A 16857-nucleotide genomic window follows, 5' to 3' on the forward strand; every position below is an offset into this window, starting at 1 on the left:
TTTCCACATTCAAATTAAGACAAAGGAGATGAATCAGTGAATCAGAAGAATAAAGGCCAGCAATATACTATATCAATATGTTATGAAGTAAACTGTTCAACAAAAAGGACTAAACAATCAGTTAGGTAAAGGCGGATGATTAATAGAAACTCTTAATGGGTGAAGAACTCTAGATTTCTAAAACATAAGTTAATGCCTTTTTCATTATACTGCCTCAACAGTTATAATACGATTGGTCAACACTTGAATGAGTGACTGAGCCAAAAGACTAAACAAGCTGTAAAATGGAAAGCTGTTTTAACATACTGGCAATGCGGCATAGATGATGGTGCCCTGACTACAGCTGAACCAAGTTTGTTTAGTGGAATAGCAGTTCTGTCTAAAGAAACCAGACGAGGAGGGAGACGAATGAAGAGGCAATGCCTGCTCAAATCATCCAGCAGAGAAGTTGAGGGACCTGCCATGAGGTGGGCTTCTCACTAACTTAACCCCAGTGGAGATCAAGGATCTAGTGGATGCTATTCGCTCAAAGGGGGAAGGGCTAGCTGCTGTGGTGGTGAAGATGGGATAAAGCCCTGCCTACAGTCCAGGAGACCTCAGTAAAATTAGTGGCTCCTGCTTCTGACAGAGTGGCAGGGAGGAATTGGTGCTAACATTCCTGGTGGGTGGGTGGTTCCATAGGCATCTCTTGTGATGATCTTTGGTGGAGGCCGGAGATGTTGCATCAGGTGGTGTGAGCCAAAGACAGGAATATGGTGCGGACAAGGTTGAACTACTGTGGAAGCACGGCCATACGTTGCACATTCCCAGTGCACACCTGCCTGTATGAAGTACCACTAGGGTCAAAGGGAGGGGGAATAGCCACAGAAGTAGATCTTAATGTAGAACCACCCAATGGATGTGAGCTCCCTCAAGGTTCAAGTCAGTCCCAGCCCTATTGGATGGGCCAAAGGGTAAAGAAGGTGACTGTCAGTCCTGGAATTGTTCATGGGGCACAGGGTAGGGAGCTGTAGGATGACGTAGGAGGGAGAAAAATGCTCAAAAAATAAAAAAATAAATAAATTAAAAAGGAAAGGGCTACCTGAAGGGCTATGATACTCATACAATTCAGACACGGCCCATGCAGCAGACAGTATTCACCCACCCCAGAGTGCCTACACAGCAAACAGAGGTGTGTTTAGGTCATACTGCAAGAAATATCTGATAACTTCTTGTATGAAAACTTCACCTTGACAGGCTCTTAGCTGGTTGAGAAAGAATGGACAAAGTTGCAGTGAATGATCAGATGGCAGTCAGAAGTGACAGAACCCCCCCCCCCCCCCAAAAAAAAAAATTGTTTTCACATGAAGGTTGTCTTCCAAATCTTAAACCTCTATAAGTGAGTCATCATACCTTTCAACTGTACAGATTTTCTCAGAAGGCCCAGATTTTTGCCTCATAGTTTTGGTATGTTCCTCATAAAATGTGTGATTTTCTGGCAAATCACTGGGGTATCTGCGGATTAAAGTTACTAAATAATGATATGCATTTGTGTTTTACACTTCATACCCTTCAGAAAAATGCATGCTAAGACAAATTTTATTATTTTAGCAGCTTTCTATGTTTATAAGAGCAATATTTAAAATCTGTCCCTATTTTTGGGCTTTTGTCCCCCTATTCTATGAGGCTTTGTCCAGATTCTTTGTGCTAAGACGTTGTAAGGTATGGGCTTCATTCCACCTTACTTAGATAATGAAGTCAAAGATTGTTGCACTCTGTAGCTGGAAAATAACGTTCTTATAAAAGTGTTTGCTATTTTCATACTTTGACCTTTTCAGGGTTTTGAATGCTCAACACTCCTGAGATATGACTTTAAGATTCTACACAAATAAGCATGAAGAAACCTGATAACAAAAATCAGATTCTTAAAGAAAACAGGTACTGTATTTAAACAAGTGGCTTAGATCTGGAAAACTTACCGACACCCTGGATTGCATCAGGCTTTGCTATCATGGTTTTACTAAATTGTTTCCTGCAGCTCTCTGGCCATCCAATATGCTTTTCATGTTTTTTTGATGACAATAGAATTTTGCTAAAATCAGCATCTAAAAAGAAATGCATTATTTTAGTTTTAATTCTGCTTATAAAGTGGTCACTCTTTAAACATCTGTTCAGTATACACACACTTTTGATGACATTATACATACACTTTCACAGTTCAAAACAATTTATACCAGCAGTGTATCAAACTCAAGACAAAAAAGCACATCCATTGGGAAATTCCAGCTGTACATGCAACTGTACTCAGGAGATGATCAAAGTAAGTTAATGCAAAATATTTGAATGTAACGTGATGGATGACAGAGCCTGTGTGTCAGCAATCATTATACTGACAACACAGACTATCTGAATAGCAACTATAGCAACAGACACAAACTATTTTTCTTTTTGTGCACTTCATACTTTCTGACAGGATTAGAAACAGACCTACTACAGTTTAATAATAAGCAATATTTAGCATATTAATACAGTCAGCATCAGTGGTTCTAATGCAGTAACAGACAACCACCATAACTAATTAACGACTATGTCAGTCTTTACCATTCAGTCGCAACAGCTGGGAGCTACAAGCAGTCTAAAGGGACTCACTCATCTCAGCTGTGCTACTACAAAAGCTAACACTGCTGCATGTGCAGTACCACAAATTATCATGCGGGTTACTTAACACTGATAACTTATCTCCAAATGCCTCAGAAATAAACATGACACTGCAATTAGAAGAAGAAAAAATCCTGAAAAAATACTTGATCTGTCCTTTAGGAATAACAAACATTGCAGCTATGCAAGATAGTCATCATAAATGCTGCTGCTGCCAAGGAATACATCACAGCTGCAAATTATTAAGGACCTCTCAGCTAGCACACTACATTCTGTGGGATGATAAAAGACTGACTGAGGTTTTGCACCACTAGCAGGTACCCTGAATAAAAGATAATAGAGGAAAGGCTTAAAAAGAATTCCTTTATAAGATCTCAGCAGTAAGAAACCAAACTAGCAGGATTCGACAGTTAAGTTCAAAACAACAATAATCTTCCAGTGATGATCCATCCTCCCTCAACTTCTTCCTGCAAAAACAGGAAAATTATGATGCAGAACCTAGAAATAGAGAACAAAGTACAACCCCTCTGCTGTTTACTCATTTCTGTACACGTGCTGTTTGCCACTATACTATACATTATGTTGAATAATAAATTATGTCCACTGCTAGTCAACTCTTATTTTTCAATATGCAATATTCATTATGAAGCTGAACCCTAAGATCAAACTCCTTTCAAATACCAACTTTCACATCATCCACAATAGAAGGCTGCTTTTCTAAAGATGGGCTGACAGTCTGGACCTCCATCCATCTCTCTCTCTCTCCCAATATATGTAACCAGCTTTTCTAATGCCCTTTCTAATAGTACTATATAAACACTTTATATTCTTATTTACCTGTAACTGATTCCAAAATCCTCTACACCTGAGCATCTATAGCAAACAGCCCTCAGTTTTATGGGACCAAAAACAGGATACTCCTTATAAAACAACACCAGTCATAACACAGTGTACTTTTAAGCAAAAGTAACTTGCAGCCGAGGATGTACCTTATTTACATTAATTCATATATTATTACTTTTAATACTCTCATTGCTACCTTTATCTACCTAAAAACTTTAAAACCATAATGCTATTGAAGCAAACACTGTCCCTGTATGTAGGCAATCACTGCAGAGTTGTATCATGTAGTCTAGGGTATAAGGGTTGATTTTCCCCACCTCTATTTGCCTACTTTGTGACTTAAGCAAGTCACTTAACCACAAAGTATTCCCGGGTCGACCCTGAAAAGGGACATGTGTCTAGTGGGCCTACTCATTTAACAGATTAATAAAATATGTTTAACAAAATTTGTATTCACTTCTTCTGTATTCATTCTCTTCCTCTCTTCTTTATTGTAAATAAATTCCTTATTGCTAACGGTATTTGCTGAAGTAAGCTTTACATGTTTATATCACTAAGGTCTAGTTCTACGTTAGCAGTTATGAAGAAAAAGGTACAACAATAGGATAGTGCATTTCTCTGTTGACTCAATGATATTTCTAAACACAACCTCCTTTCTTACTTGAAGTTATTATTCTCTCCCTAGATCCCAAGCCCTGCTTAACCGCACATCCACAGTGTTTAAAGAAGTACACTGCAAACAGGCACCTCTCACCACAGCTCCGGTGATTCAGAGCAGCTTCTAAGTGAAAGTAGTCTATGTCTCAACTGCTTTGTGTAAATAATAACTACCTATCTGCCCTAATTGGGGAGCTTGCTGCTAGGACACCTCAGTCTCTTGCCACTCCTGTTTGTCTCTACCCCATTCATTCCCCTTGATAGTCTCTCTCTGTAAATTCCCTGTAAAGTTCTCCCCTCATTGACATACTTTCTCTGTTATATCCACCTTCCTCAATACCACTACTTTACTGTTTACATCCCTTCATTCCCATAATATAACAGCCATCCCGCTCATAACCTGCATTTAGTATCTTTCATTTTTTTGTTAGTGTCTCTAGGGCCAGTCCATTCCAAGCATGGGTTCTACCCCCTCCGGGCTCACTCTGCTCCCCTACCCTAACCCCATTCCCACCCCCCCTCTTTCATTACATTTCTACTTACAAACCACACCCCCCACTTAGTAACCACTTCCTACCAATTATCCAATTAATCAATCACAAAACACCACACCCTCACCACAGTAGCCACATTCAGCCTCACTCTATGTATCACCACATTTGCTTACTTAATCACTCCACATAGCCAATCTAGGTTATCTCAGACTATTACAATGTCTCATACTGTAGACACTCGCACAATAAACCCCATAATATACACAATCACAATTATAATGCTCCTCCAACTCACAGCCCTCACCTCTTACCACACTTAACTACAACACAACATCTCCCTCCCCTGGCAAACTACATCCATTAACTATCACTTTGTAACTCCAACCATACACATAGCTCCATGCCTTTTCACTCCCTCACACACTATTACCACCATGACATACAATCAACCAAATGTACAATCAACAACTCACTAAAACACATTTTTATCATCAACAAGTTTACCAAACTCTACTTACATTTAATGACTAAACTATAACGCTGTGGGTACATACATCCCAACCCTGGTTCCAACTCGCTAGCAAACACACACTCTGACCCTCCTACTGATATTACCCTCAGACATAAGAACTCTCTTCTCTTCCTTAACATAAATGTAAGAAGTATCTTAAATAAAACTCCTGAACTTCACGCACTACTTCAGCTATATAAACCTGATATTGTACTAATGACTGAAACCTGGCTAAAACCAGAAATCAGTAGCAATAAAATAATACCACCAGGCTATAACATCTTATGCAGAGACAGAAATAGTAAAAAGGGTGGAGGTGTAGCACTACGATTCCAAGACCAGCTCAAGTTAGAATAAATTGATGCTAATATACCACACATAGGTAATACAGAAACTATCATAGTTCAGTTAAAGTTGAACCCCAATAAGCACATTAATATTAAAGGTTGTTACTGCCCACCTGTTAACAATGTTATCAGTATCGAAATCCTATTAGACTGGATCTCTACCTCCTTCCCTTTTGGAAATATCTTACTAGGAGATTTTAATATAGACTGGAATAACTGCTCTTGCCACAATCCAACTACTCACATTACCCTCCATGGGTTTACCCAACTTATCACAGCTCCTACCAGAAGAGACAAAACATCAAAACAACAGTCCATCCTGGACTGGATTCTTATATCTGCCCCCTCACTTGTATCTCTAGCAGGCTGTCTGCCAAACAGCCTCAGTGACCATCAAGCTACCTTCCTCCTTAGAAAAAGAACTCACCATATTAAAGAGACAACCTTAAGAATAGTCAGGAACAAACCAAACTTCAAACCAGAAGAGTTTAGAAATTCATTAAAAAGATTTAATTGGAAACCACTAACATCACTGTCACTAGATGAGGCAGTCAACTACTTCAACTCAACCATCATGCACCCGCTAGAACCATTAGAACAAAGACCAACTATGCCCCCTGGCTAAACAAGGAAACTAAAACTATCCTCAAAGACAGGGACAAAGCATGGGCAAACTACCACAAAAACAAATCCAAGTCAACAAAACAAACCTACTCAGAGCTTCATAATAAAGCCAATTAATGCATTAAATCTGACAAAATCAACTACTACCAAAACCTCCAAGAAAATATCTCTACAACCCACAAAAATTTTGGGCCACTATAAATTCTGTACTAAAACCAGGAAAGACTACAACCCCTTCACCTAAAACAGTAAATAACTCTGAGAACATCCCCAAACAATTCAATAAATTTTTCACTGAATCAGTACAAGCCCCTGCAAATACCCAAAGTATGAATAACAACCCTGACATGCCACCCAAACAAAATAAAACTAACCCACATGATAATAGCACCAACTTTACCCTACATCCAACCTCAACCAAATCCATTTTAAAACTCCTCCAAAAAGCTTAAACCAACCACCATAGCCACAGATAACCTTCCAGGAGAGTTCCTACAGCTACCTGCAGATGCCATAGCTTATCCCATAGCCATCCTAATTAACAGATCTAGAACAGAGCGAAAAGCTCCTAACATATGGAAAATCTCTCACATTATACCATTACATAAGGGAGGAAATTCCATAGAACTAAACAACTACCGGCCTATAGCTATTCTGCCACCCTTATCAAAGATTCTGGAATGAGTTGTTCACACCAAACTCACAGATTTCCTCCTAACAAACAACCTGCTATCTAAAAACCAACATGGCTTTAGGCCCTTCCACAGCACCACAACAGCACTAATGTCCTTCTCCAATACAGTTAACCACCACAAAAACAAAGGACAACTAGTCTCAATCATTTTTTTAGACTCGTCTAAAGCCTTCGACATGGTCAACAATAACAGTCTCCTTAACACACTAGCCACCCTAAATATCAGCACACACTCTATAACACAGTTTAAAAGCTACCTATAAGGTCATCAACAAGCACTGAAATGGCACAACCAATTATCCTCTCCTCTGCCTGTTACCATAGGTGCCCCTCAGGGCTCCATACTTGGCCGATTACTCTTCTCTCTATTTACCAACCAGCTCTCATCCTACACACCTAATGCCTCAGTAGTACAATACGCTGATGATACCACACTGATTTGTGCAGCACAAACATTAGATGACCTACACTCCCTGACTCAACAGTCCAATGAAGCTGAGACTTGGTTCTCTAACTCTCTGCTAATCCTGAATTCAAATAAAACAAAACTTCTCCTATTCAATACAGGTAGATCCTGTCCCCCATATGACACCTTCACCATCATATCCAGAAACAAAATAACAATCATCCTTACCTCCCACACTAAACTCTTAGGGGGTAGAAATAGATTCCAACCATAAATATGACATTCATATAGCCCAAACTATCAAAAAGGTTCATGAAAAGCTTGGTCTCCTTTATCACAATAAAAATTTTCTTACTAAACAAACTAAAGCTACCATAGCCAGAATAGATCTGCTGTCTACCCTCCTCTACACATCTCCAATACTTACTAACCTCCGCAAAACCGACCTACACAAGCTAGAAACCTGCTATAACAAGATTGCTATATTCGCTACTAAAACCCCATGTAAGACCCATCACTGTGTAGCTCTCAAGCAACTGGGGTGGCTTGAGCTACCTCAGCTATTGAAACTCAACCAATTGTCATTGCACATAAAATATACTACCAACCAACTAAAACTCCAGCTCTACAAAATTTAATTATACCTTATTCCACCACTAGAACCTTAACATCTAGCACCCAAAACTACCTAGAAGTCATCAAACATAGCAATGATGCAGGAAAATCTCTCTCTAGCAATTCCATAGCTAAAGCTTGGAACTCCTTACCTTACCACCTAACTTCCATGTGCTCCACTATCCAATTCAAAAAGCTTCTCAAAGCATACTATATGGATTCCTAGTTATGCTCCTGTGACTCCCCAGGTTAAACACTGTTCAGCTACTCATCCCCCATATAAACCTAATCTCAATCTAATTTCCATAGAGCAAATAGTCCACCAAGTATGTTTACTACAACTGCACCACCTACCTGGACATACAATAAAAACACTATACTTGTCAAATAACATTCAAAGCTTCTATGTGAAGTATTATACTGGCACTACCTACATAGGAAACTATCTACTACAGTTCCTCACTGTGTTCTGATATCTGAAAATATCTGCAAATGTTTCTCGTATTTTGCTGTATGTCATCTTTTGCCAATTATTAATAGATATCTGTGCTATATAACCTGGTGATTCGTACTTTTTTGACCTGTGAAACTCTGAACTGTGTAATATGTGATTTCTACTTGTTTGACCTGTGTAGAACTGTCTAAAATGTATCTGGAGCTTTTCTCCCCGGGCCTCCACTGAAAAAAGGACCTGTGTCCAGTCAGACTTTCTAGGTAAACAAATGTAAAATAAATAAATAAATTACTGAAAGTATTTACATTCCATATTTTAATACCATAACTCTGTTTACTGTTGTACTGTTTAATATGTGGTTACTCTATGACCTAGACAGTGTCTGAAAAGGGTCAATTTGACTAGCCAACCTACTCAATTAACATGTGAATGAATGATCAAATGGATGGATAATTAAATGGATAGACAAAGCAAACAAGCACCACAAAAGACTATACCATCCAAAGGCAATGAGGGTGTGCATGAGAAATGAAATGAAATTAATAACAAACAAGTAAATAAATAAGCATCACAAACAGCAACATCATCCAGGGGAAAGGAGGGCGGGCATACAGAACTAATGGCTGACATTCTCTAGAAGACAAGGAGTTATATTAGTTCATTAATACCTACATAATGTGGGATGTCACACCTCTAGCAGCCTATACACATCCTTGCATATCAAATAATTTCCTGAAAAATCAGCTTAAAGACATAAGATAAACAAATGTAAATACTTTGTGAACAATAAACGCTATTAAAACTGTACAAATAACAATGTTATTAGTAAGAATTGCACTTTACAGCAAAAATAGTTCATTCATAATCCTTCCATAAATATCCCTGCAACCTATAGGTCCCCCTCCATGTACAGGAAACCCATACTACCTATCTCAATGTACTAGAGTCTCTCCCCAGGGATCTAGCAGAATCAGAAACCTTTACGAACTATTTCAAGGCTAACCTCTCTTTACTATGAGACACCTTGGCTAAATTCCAAGCACTCCCAAACCCAGTAAATACCATAGCATATTCTGAGCTATTTACAAAAGTTCTGTACAGCCATACTGATGGCTCTATACAGCGAGCCATGCCCACTCGTACTAAGAATACGACAAACTCAAAAGACAAGCCATCCCGATGGAATCACAATATTAACTGGTTACACAACAAAATAAAAAAAAATATTGGCCAACTGTAGGAGGAAAAAATTCATACATACTAAAAGACTGTTGACCAATCTGAACAGGTAGCTAAGAGGGTAAGTAATACTTCAGAGGCTAAATTTGAAGAAAAAATAGCTTCCCAGGCAAAGAACAACCACAAAGCTTTCTGCAGCTATGTCCATAATTTCAGGTGAAATACAAAACAATGTGTAGAACTTACTGTAAATGCATCACCCACAGTGAACTGGAAACCATTGCCAACCTTTTGATTGACAGGTTCAGCTCAAATTTCTCTGCCCACTCCCCCCAATAGTCCAAAGGAAATACTGCATACCACAATACCCCCAACCATTACTAGGGACAGGTCATCAGTGCACTTTCAAGGCCAAAAACACTGCAACAATGGGCCCCGAGAACATCCTGGGATGTTTAAAAAATAGCATGAAACATGACCTCTCTGGTCCACTTGAATCACTTTTCAACAGGAGCCTACAGTCAGGTTTTGTGCCCAAGAAATGGAAGATGGCTACAGCCATTCCACTGCACAAAAGATGTTGAACCACTGATTCAGGTGACTACGGGCCCATAGGTCTTTCCAGACTCATATGTAAGGCCATGGAAAGAATCATCATGGACATGACAAATGAGGACACAGGTAACCTGCAAATGCTGGACACATCACAGTTTGGCTTTATTACAGGAAGGTCATGCCTATTAAATCTGGTGGACTTTTCTAAGATGGTCACCAAAGCACTGGATGAAGGCAAGACAGTTTGCAGACAGCTTACCATGACCTGGCCAAGGCTTTTGAAACAATACCCCACTCAGGCATTTTACACAAGCTTGCTAATTTGGGTATAAACCCTTTTATATCCCACTGGATATCCACATGGCTCACTGATAGATCCCAGGAGGTCAAAACAGGTGAGGCTATCTCCACACAGAGGCCAGTCACTAAAAGAGTCGCCCAGGGCTCGGTACTGAGCCCACTCCTTTTTGGCTTCTACCTCTCTGAAATGGAAGCAAATGCTGAAAGTTTATGGCTGACTAAGTCTGCAGCGGATTGCAAGCTAAGTAGGGTTATCGTCGACTCTCCTGCAGACACTAGCATTCCTCAAGAATGTGGATCTCTGACTAACAAATGGTGCAATAGCCATGGCCTTACACTCAGTGCTATGAAATGCTTAACTGCACCCTTTAGGAAGTCAACTATCCCAGCTAATTACTATGTTGATAATATGCCCCTAAGAGTTGACCTAGTGGTGAGGAATCTGGGTATGCATGCAGACAGCAGCCTTACCTCCGACCACCATCTAGCCACAGTGGTGAGGAAATCCTTTTATGTTGCCCAACTTATAAGTAAGGGCATGGCATCTAGGTCCAAAGAGGTCATTATTCCACTGTACACCACCCTTATCAGACCAATAAAAAAGAACAATGTTCCCTTTGGTATGTACATGACTAGGCATATGCAGCAACTAGAGCAACCTCAGAGGTTCCTTACAAAAAGGAATACAAGGAGTAACAAACCTGACTTATGCAGGATGCCTTAAAGCCCTTTCCCTCTACTCAGGCTCCTACAGATTGTTGAGAGGTGATCTATGCCTGGCTTACATGGCATACGCAAACCACATTCATGTGAAGCTGAGTTTTCTATTACCCAGTTTAAGCGCAACCTAGAACAGTTGCTGGGGAATAAGAAATTTACGGCGGGCCTGGCCCCCATGTCCATTTTGGACAGAAGTAGCTTATCAATGCCTGGCCTTCAATGTCCTATTTGGATACAGCACATTTTTATTTCATTTATTTATTTGACATTTGTTAACCGGGTTAGTCCAAATGGGCCAGAGGCCCATTTTCAGTGGAGACCCGAGGAGAAAAGCTCCAATACAGACAATGTAAAGTACATAAATTTCACTCTCCAATATAAAGAAATTTACAATACATAAGCTACATATACAGAGAAGTGTAATGCATAATGATAATGATAAAGAGAAATATAATAACACACATCAAAGAAATATTTTTTTTACTGTGAAAAAATAAGCAATTGAGCTTTTATAGAGAGAGCTATTGATATAGTGGATTTTGTAATAGAGAGCGGTATTTAGACATGAGCCAGCAATATATACATATGTACATGTGGTGGAGAAGTAGAGCTTACGGGTGAGTTTTTTTTTTAGTAAGATTATGAGTAAATGGAGAAAACTAAGAGGTGGTACAGTAAAGAGTCTGTGAAGATGGAGTGAAATAATATGATGTGGTAGAGTTCATTAGAGTAGTATGTTAGGTGGGGTAATGACAGGGGCAAGACTTGTTCAGAAGGTGAAGTTTAAGTTCCTTTTTGAAATGTCTAGGATGGGAAATGGATCTAATGTATGCAGGGAGTTTGTTCCAAGCTTGGGCTGCAGTACATTTATAAAGTAGTTTACATACATCATTATTATTTTGGGAAAACTTGACGAGGCTTAGAAAGCCCCCCCCCCCCCCCCCCGGTCATTAGTCTAATAACAATCTATGAACCTAAATACAATATATTATAATAATCAAAAAAAAAAAAAAAACAGAATTACATTTTTTGCTAAACATTCAGAAAGAAATTGTCTTATCTTGGAAACTGAACAACCCACACATATACTGTTACACTTTTGTTTACCAGAAATAATCTTTCACATGACAGCAAGAAATTCCTCTTTGCATGCATTTGTAGTGATATGTTTACAGAAATATGAAATCATGTACTTAACTGTATAATTAGAAATATAAATAACAAGGAATCCTTCTCAAGATGTGCAGCTTACAGTGATAATATCTGTCAGTTTTCTTCAACATCTAAGGTTTTGCCTGATGCCATGCAATAGTTTGTAACTCACTTGTTTTTTTAACTATTACATACATATGGAAATATAGTTTATTTTCATAATTATTAAGAAACATCTAGCACTATCACCAGTATAGTGTGATATAAACAGACACTATCAATGAATTTTCCTGTCTCCCACCATGAAATTTCACACCATACATCTCAATGGCATGTAGTTTTTTTCAATTACGAAAATAGGAACATAAACATGAAACTATGAAAAAAACGTGGTAATCAGTGATCAATTTCTCTACCACAGGACATCACAAATTAACAATCTTAAGACTATTTTGCTAACTGCTTCCCTTTCTAATACTGCCTATTATTAGCTGGTAATTCATTTAGTTAAAGTAAGACCCAAAAAAGATCTATGGGTATTAACTAGAAGTATACAAAAAGGTGTTATAGGCTTGAATGAGTCAGAATCCTGCATATCATCCAGTCTCCACTGGGGCACTGTCAGACAGCAGAACTTTATACTCACTTAGAATCAGAAGTGTAGCAAGGGTGGGGAAATGGGTGCAGCTGCCCCAGTTGAAGGTGTTAGAAGACTTGATGGTAAAGTACAGTTCATGTATTAATCTATCTTCCTTCTGTAAATTGTCATTCATATGGTACAAAGCCTGAGAATCGAAATTTCGTGCAGTGATACACACTTTTTCCTCTGTGTTAATCTGTATGACAGTTAAGTTTATTTTGACTATGAATTCTTCTTTCAGTACTGGCATTTCTTAATGCCAGTACATAAGAGGGAATTCAGCACATCAGCACTTTGTTAGAAGTAAATTGTAGAAAGCCATATGCATATAATAGTTCAAAAAACAAGTGTTACAAACTTGTGCATGGCATCAAATAAAACCTTTGTAGCAATTTTCCAATGAAGAGCTGGGGCAAGCAAAGGACTGTGTCTTCTAATGAAGATTTAAGGCAGGGAGGGGTACTGCATTTAGGTTGCCATTGCAATGAAGTGGACCTTTTTTCTTTTTGTAGAGCTGTGGCAGGAAGGAGGGGGCAGGTATCTGGTATCTAGTTACCTGCTCCAAGTTCTAGCAGATTGAAGTGGACCTTTTTTTTTTTTTTTGCTCTTTAAATGTACGGCATCGGTATGACAATCAGCTCCAGGTGCTCAAAAGCCACTGTCATAATAGGAATGGGTGGAGGCATGGATGCAAGTAACATGCTAGCAAGTCCAGTCTTGAACCTCGATCAAATATGCATATTACAATGTTAGAGAAAGAGTGGTGTTTTGACAAGGTAATACAATGTAAAAAATGGCTGGTATTCCTCTCAATAATTTGGGTTTGACCACAACAGAAGTGTTTTTCACTTCTTCGGGTACCAAACGTTATTAAAATGATATAGCAAAGTTAACACAATCTGTTTTTAAAAACTTACTTAGCAACAACTCAATGGCAAAACAGTAAGACAACTGGTACTTTGGTGCAAAGATGCTGTACAATACACACACTACCTCAGAGCTACTCTGACATTCAAAGTAATCATGACAGAGCTTGCTCTGTTAGTCTTGTCCACAAAATAAGTTGGCAGAAGAAACAATCTAAGGTGAGCTCTGAAAAAAGAAGTTATGTTCTTACCATAATGTCCTATGTGAGTTGTTCATCTTGCCTTTGTTCTTACACATGGGTACGGAGCCGATCCATCAGCTCCGAGTCAGCCGCTTTCCAAGCTCTAGATCTTTCAGTAGCTCGAGACACAGCACCTATCCCATGATGCTCTCTGGCTAATCCTCAGATCTAGTTTGCTGAATCCAGCAACAAAGGAACAGCCTAACATACCCTAAATGTCAATATGTGTATATATAAAAAACATAAAAACACATATGTACAGTCAACCACAGTAAGAAAGTCTGGTAGAAGAAAGGACAGTAGACAAACCAAACCAAACCAGAACTCCAGTTGTATCTGGTCTTCAAGAACCCGGAGGGGGATGGAGGGAGGGAAATGTAAGAACAAAGGCAAGATGAACAACTCACATGGAACGTTATGGTAAGAACATAACTTCTTTATGTGAAGTTGTTCAATCTCGCCGTTTGTTCTTGCACGTGGGTAGCGTCCCAAGCACCCAAACCCTGGGTGGCTCACGGGAGTACATTCCTGAGAACAGTGGAACCAAAGGAAGCTCTGTCCCTGGAGGCCTTGTCCACTTTGTAATGAGTGATAAACGTATTTGGTTTTGACCACGTAGCAGCTGCACAAATGGTGTCCAAAGGAAATTGAGCTGCATGAGCTAGAGATGTGGATACCGCCCTAGAGGAATGAGCTTTCACCTTGTATTCTAAGGTCTGATTAGTTGTAGAGTATACAAACTTTATGCAATCTGATAACCATCTAGACAAGGTAACTTTACACACACATAGCCCTTTTTTGTTATCAGCATAGGAAACAAAAAGCTGTTGAGATTTTCTAAAATCCTTTGTTCTGTCCAAGTAAAATCTCAACTGTCTGTGGACATCAAGTTTATGTAGCATATACTCCATTTTGTTAGAATGATGTCTGAAAAAAGTGGGCAACTCACTAGAATGATTCAGATTAGTCTCGGAACAAACCTTCGGAAGAAAAGAGGGATTTGTCCTGACAGACACTCTATCAGGAAAAAATACCAAGTAAAGGGAACTAATAGAAAGAGCTTGAAGTTCAGAAACTCTACGAGCTGAAGTAATAGCCACCAAAAATAATGTTTTCCAAGATATGAACTTCAAGGGGCAAGAGGATGCCGGCTCAAAGGGGGGCAGCATCAGCTGAGATAATATTAAATTTAGGTTCCATGGTGCAACTGGTTGTCTGATGGGTGGCCTTAGGTGATGAGTCCCTTTCAAAAAGGCTTTACATAATCTGTGTGACATAAGATTAGATCCTTCAATCCCCAAGTAAAAACTGGATATAGCGGCCAACTTGAACTCTAACAGTGGCCGCTGCAGCACCTTCCTGAAAAATCGTTGTGAAAAATTCCAGAACCATATTAAGAGGGGCAACATAGGGATCAATATCGTGTTGAGAGGCCCAGTAAACAAAACGTTTCCATTTACTACTGTACAGTTTCCTAGTAGAGACTTTATGAGAGGAAACCAGAATATGATGAACTTCGGAAGAAAGATTATATGACCTGGCTAGGTTGGGAAGTGGGGCAGCCAAGCTGTCAGTTTGAGGGACTGAAGAGAGGGGTGAAGAACTCCTGACGAATGTGTCAGAAGGTCTGGCACTGGGTCCAGAAACCAAGGTTCTTCCAGTTGGTATTGATGAAGAAAGGGGAACCATATCTGCCGAGGCCAAAAAGGGGCTATCAGAATAACTGGCCTTCCCGAGCCCTTTGCTTTCATCAAGACTCTGGGAATCAGTGGGGTTGGAGGAAAGGCATAAAGGAGACTCGAGGGCCAATCGTGCACAAGTGAATCCCTGGGACTGTCCCCCGGTGGAGGGTTGAGGGCAAAGTAGCTTCTGCATTTGGCATTCATCAGAGATGCAAAAAGGTCGCAGCAAGGCTGGCCCCATCTGTGGAATATCCTTCCCGCCACCTTTTGTTTGAGGGACCACTCGTGGGGTAACAAAATTGCTCTGCTCAGTTTGTCCGCTATCACGTTGGATTTCCCCGGGATGTGCGTTGCTAATAGAAAGTTCCCGGTGGACACAGTCCACTTCCAAATCCTCAAAGCTTCTCGGCATAAGGGGTAAGATTTGGTTCCCCCCTGTTTGTTGATGTACCAGACTACTGACATGTTGTCTGTCTGAATCGCAATCATCCCCTGAGGTAGAGAGTCGTGAAAGTGCTGCAACGCTAAAAGCACTGCTCTCAACTCCAGGACGTTGATGTGCAAATGACATTCTATCTTGGACCAGGTGCCTTGGGCAGTCTTTCCCTGAAACCCCCCCCCCCCCCATAAGGGAAACGTCAGTGGTCAACGTGGCTACTGGAGGTGGTAAAATAAACGGTCAACCTGGCTGTTCAACCACCAGAGAAGGTCTTTTTTGCAAGCATCTGTCAACAGAATCTTGAATGACATCTGGAGCTGTTGGTAGGACCACTGGGTGAAAAGCAACCATTGGAGTATCCGCATGTGTATCTGGCCCAGAGGTACTGGTATGAGGGAAGCTGCTATTGTGCCTAAGAGTTTTAACACTTGAGAAGCAGGTACTTTCTTTTCTTGTAACAAGCATGACACCTGATTTCTTAGAGAGGTGACTCTTTCTAGAGGTAATTCGACCAGGGTGGTGGTGGTGTCTAGGTCTGCTCCGATAAATGAGATATGCTGCGATGGTAATAAAGCAGATTTTTCAAAATTTATGGTTATTCCTGAGAACAGAGATTGATCGTATGCTCCCTGGACTGGATGAGTTGATGCCTGGTTGTGGTGGATAGGAGCCAGTCGTCCAGATACGGAAACACCCAGAATCCTAGAAGTCTCAGGTGAGCCGTAACTACTGCCATACATTTGGTGAACACTCTGGGGGCTGTAGTGAGGCCAAAGGGCAGAGCTCGAAATTGGTAATGA

The 16857-nt window shown here is 39.9% G+C and overlaps 1 protein-coding gene across 1 annotated transcript in view; it reads right to left on the bottom strand.

The window, feature by feature from the left end:
* TBC1D32 (TBC1 domain family member 32) overlaps positions 1-16857 on the bottom strand; it is a 1886357-nt gene that overhangs the window by 676405 nt on the left and 1193095 nt on the right. The window contains exon 22 of the mRNA XM_044086982.1: positions 1959-2084. Coding sequence (XP_043942917.1) covers positions 1959-2084 — 126 coding nt within the window. The remainder of the gene's footprint in view (positions 1-1958; positions 2085-16857) is intronic.

This window comes from Protopterus annectens, chromosome 1.part1 (genome assembly GCF_019279795.1).
Source record: "Protopterus annectens isolate FY-2018-M chromosome 1.part1, PAN1.0, whole genome shotgun sequence".
Lineage (NCBI taxonomy): Eukaryota > Metazoa > Chordata > Ceratodontiformes > Protopteridae > Protopterus > Protopterus annectens.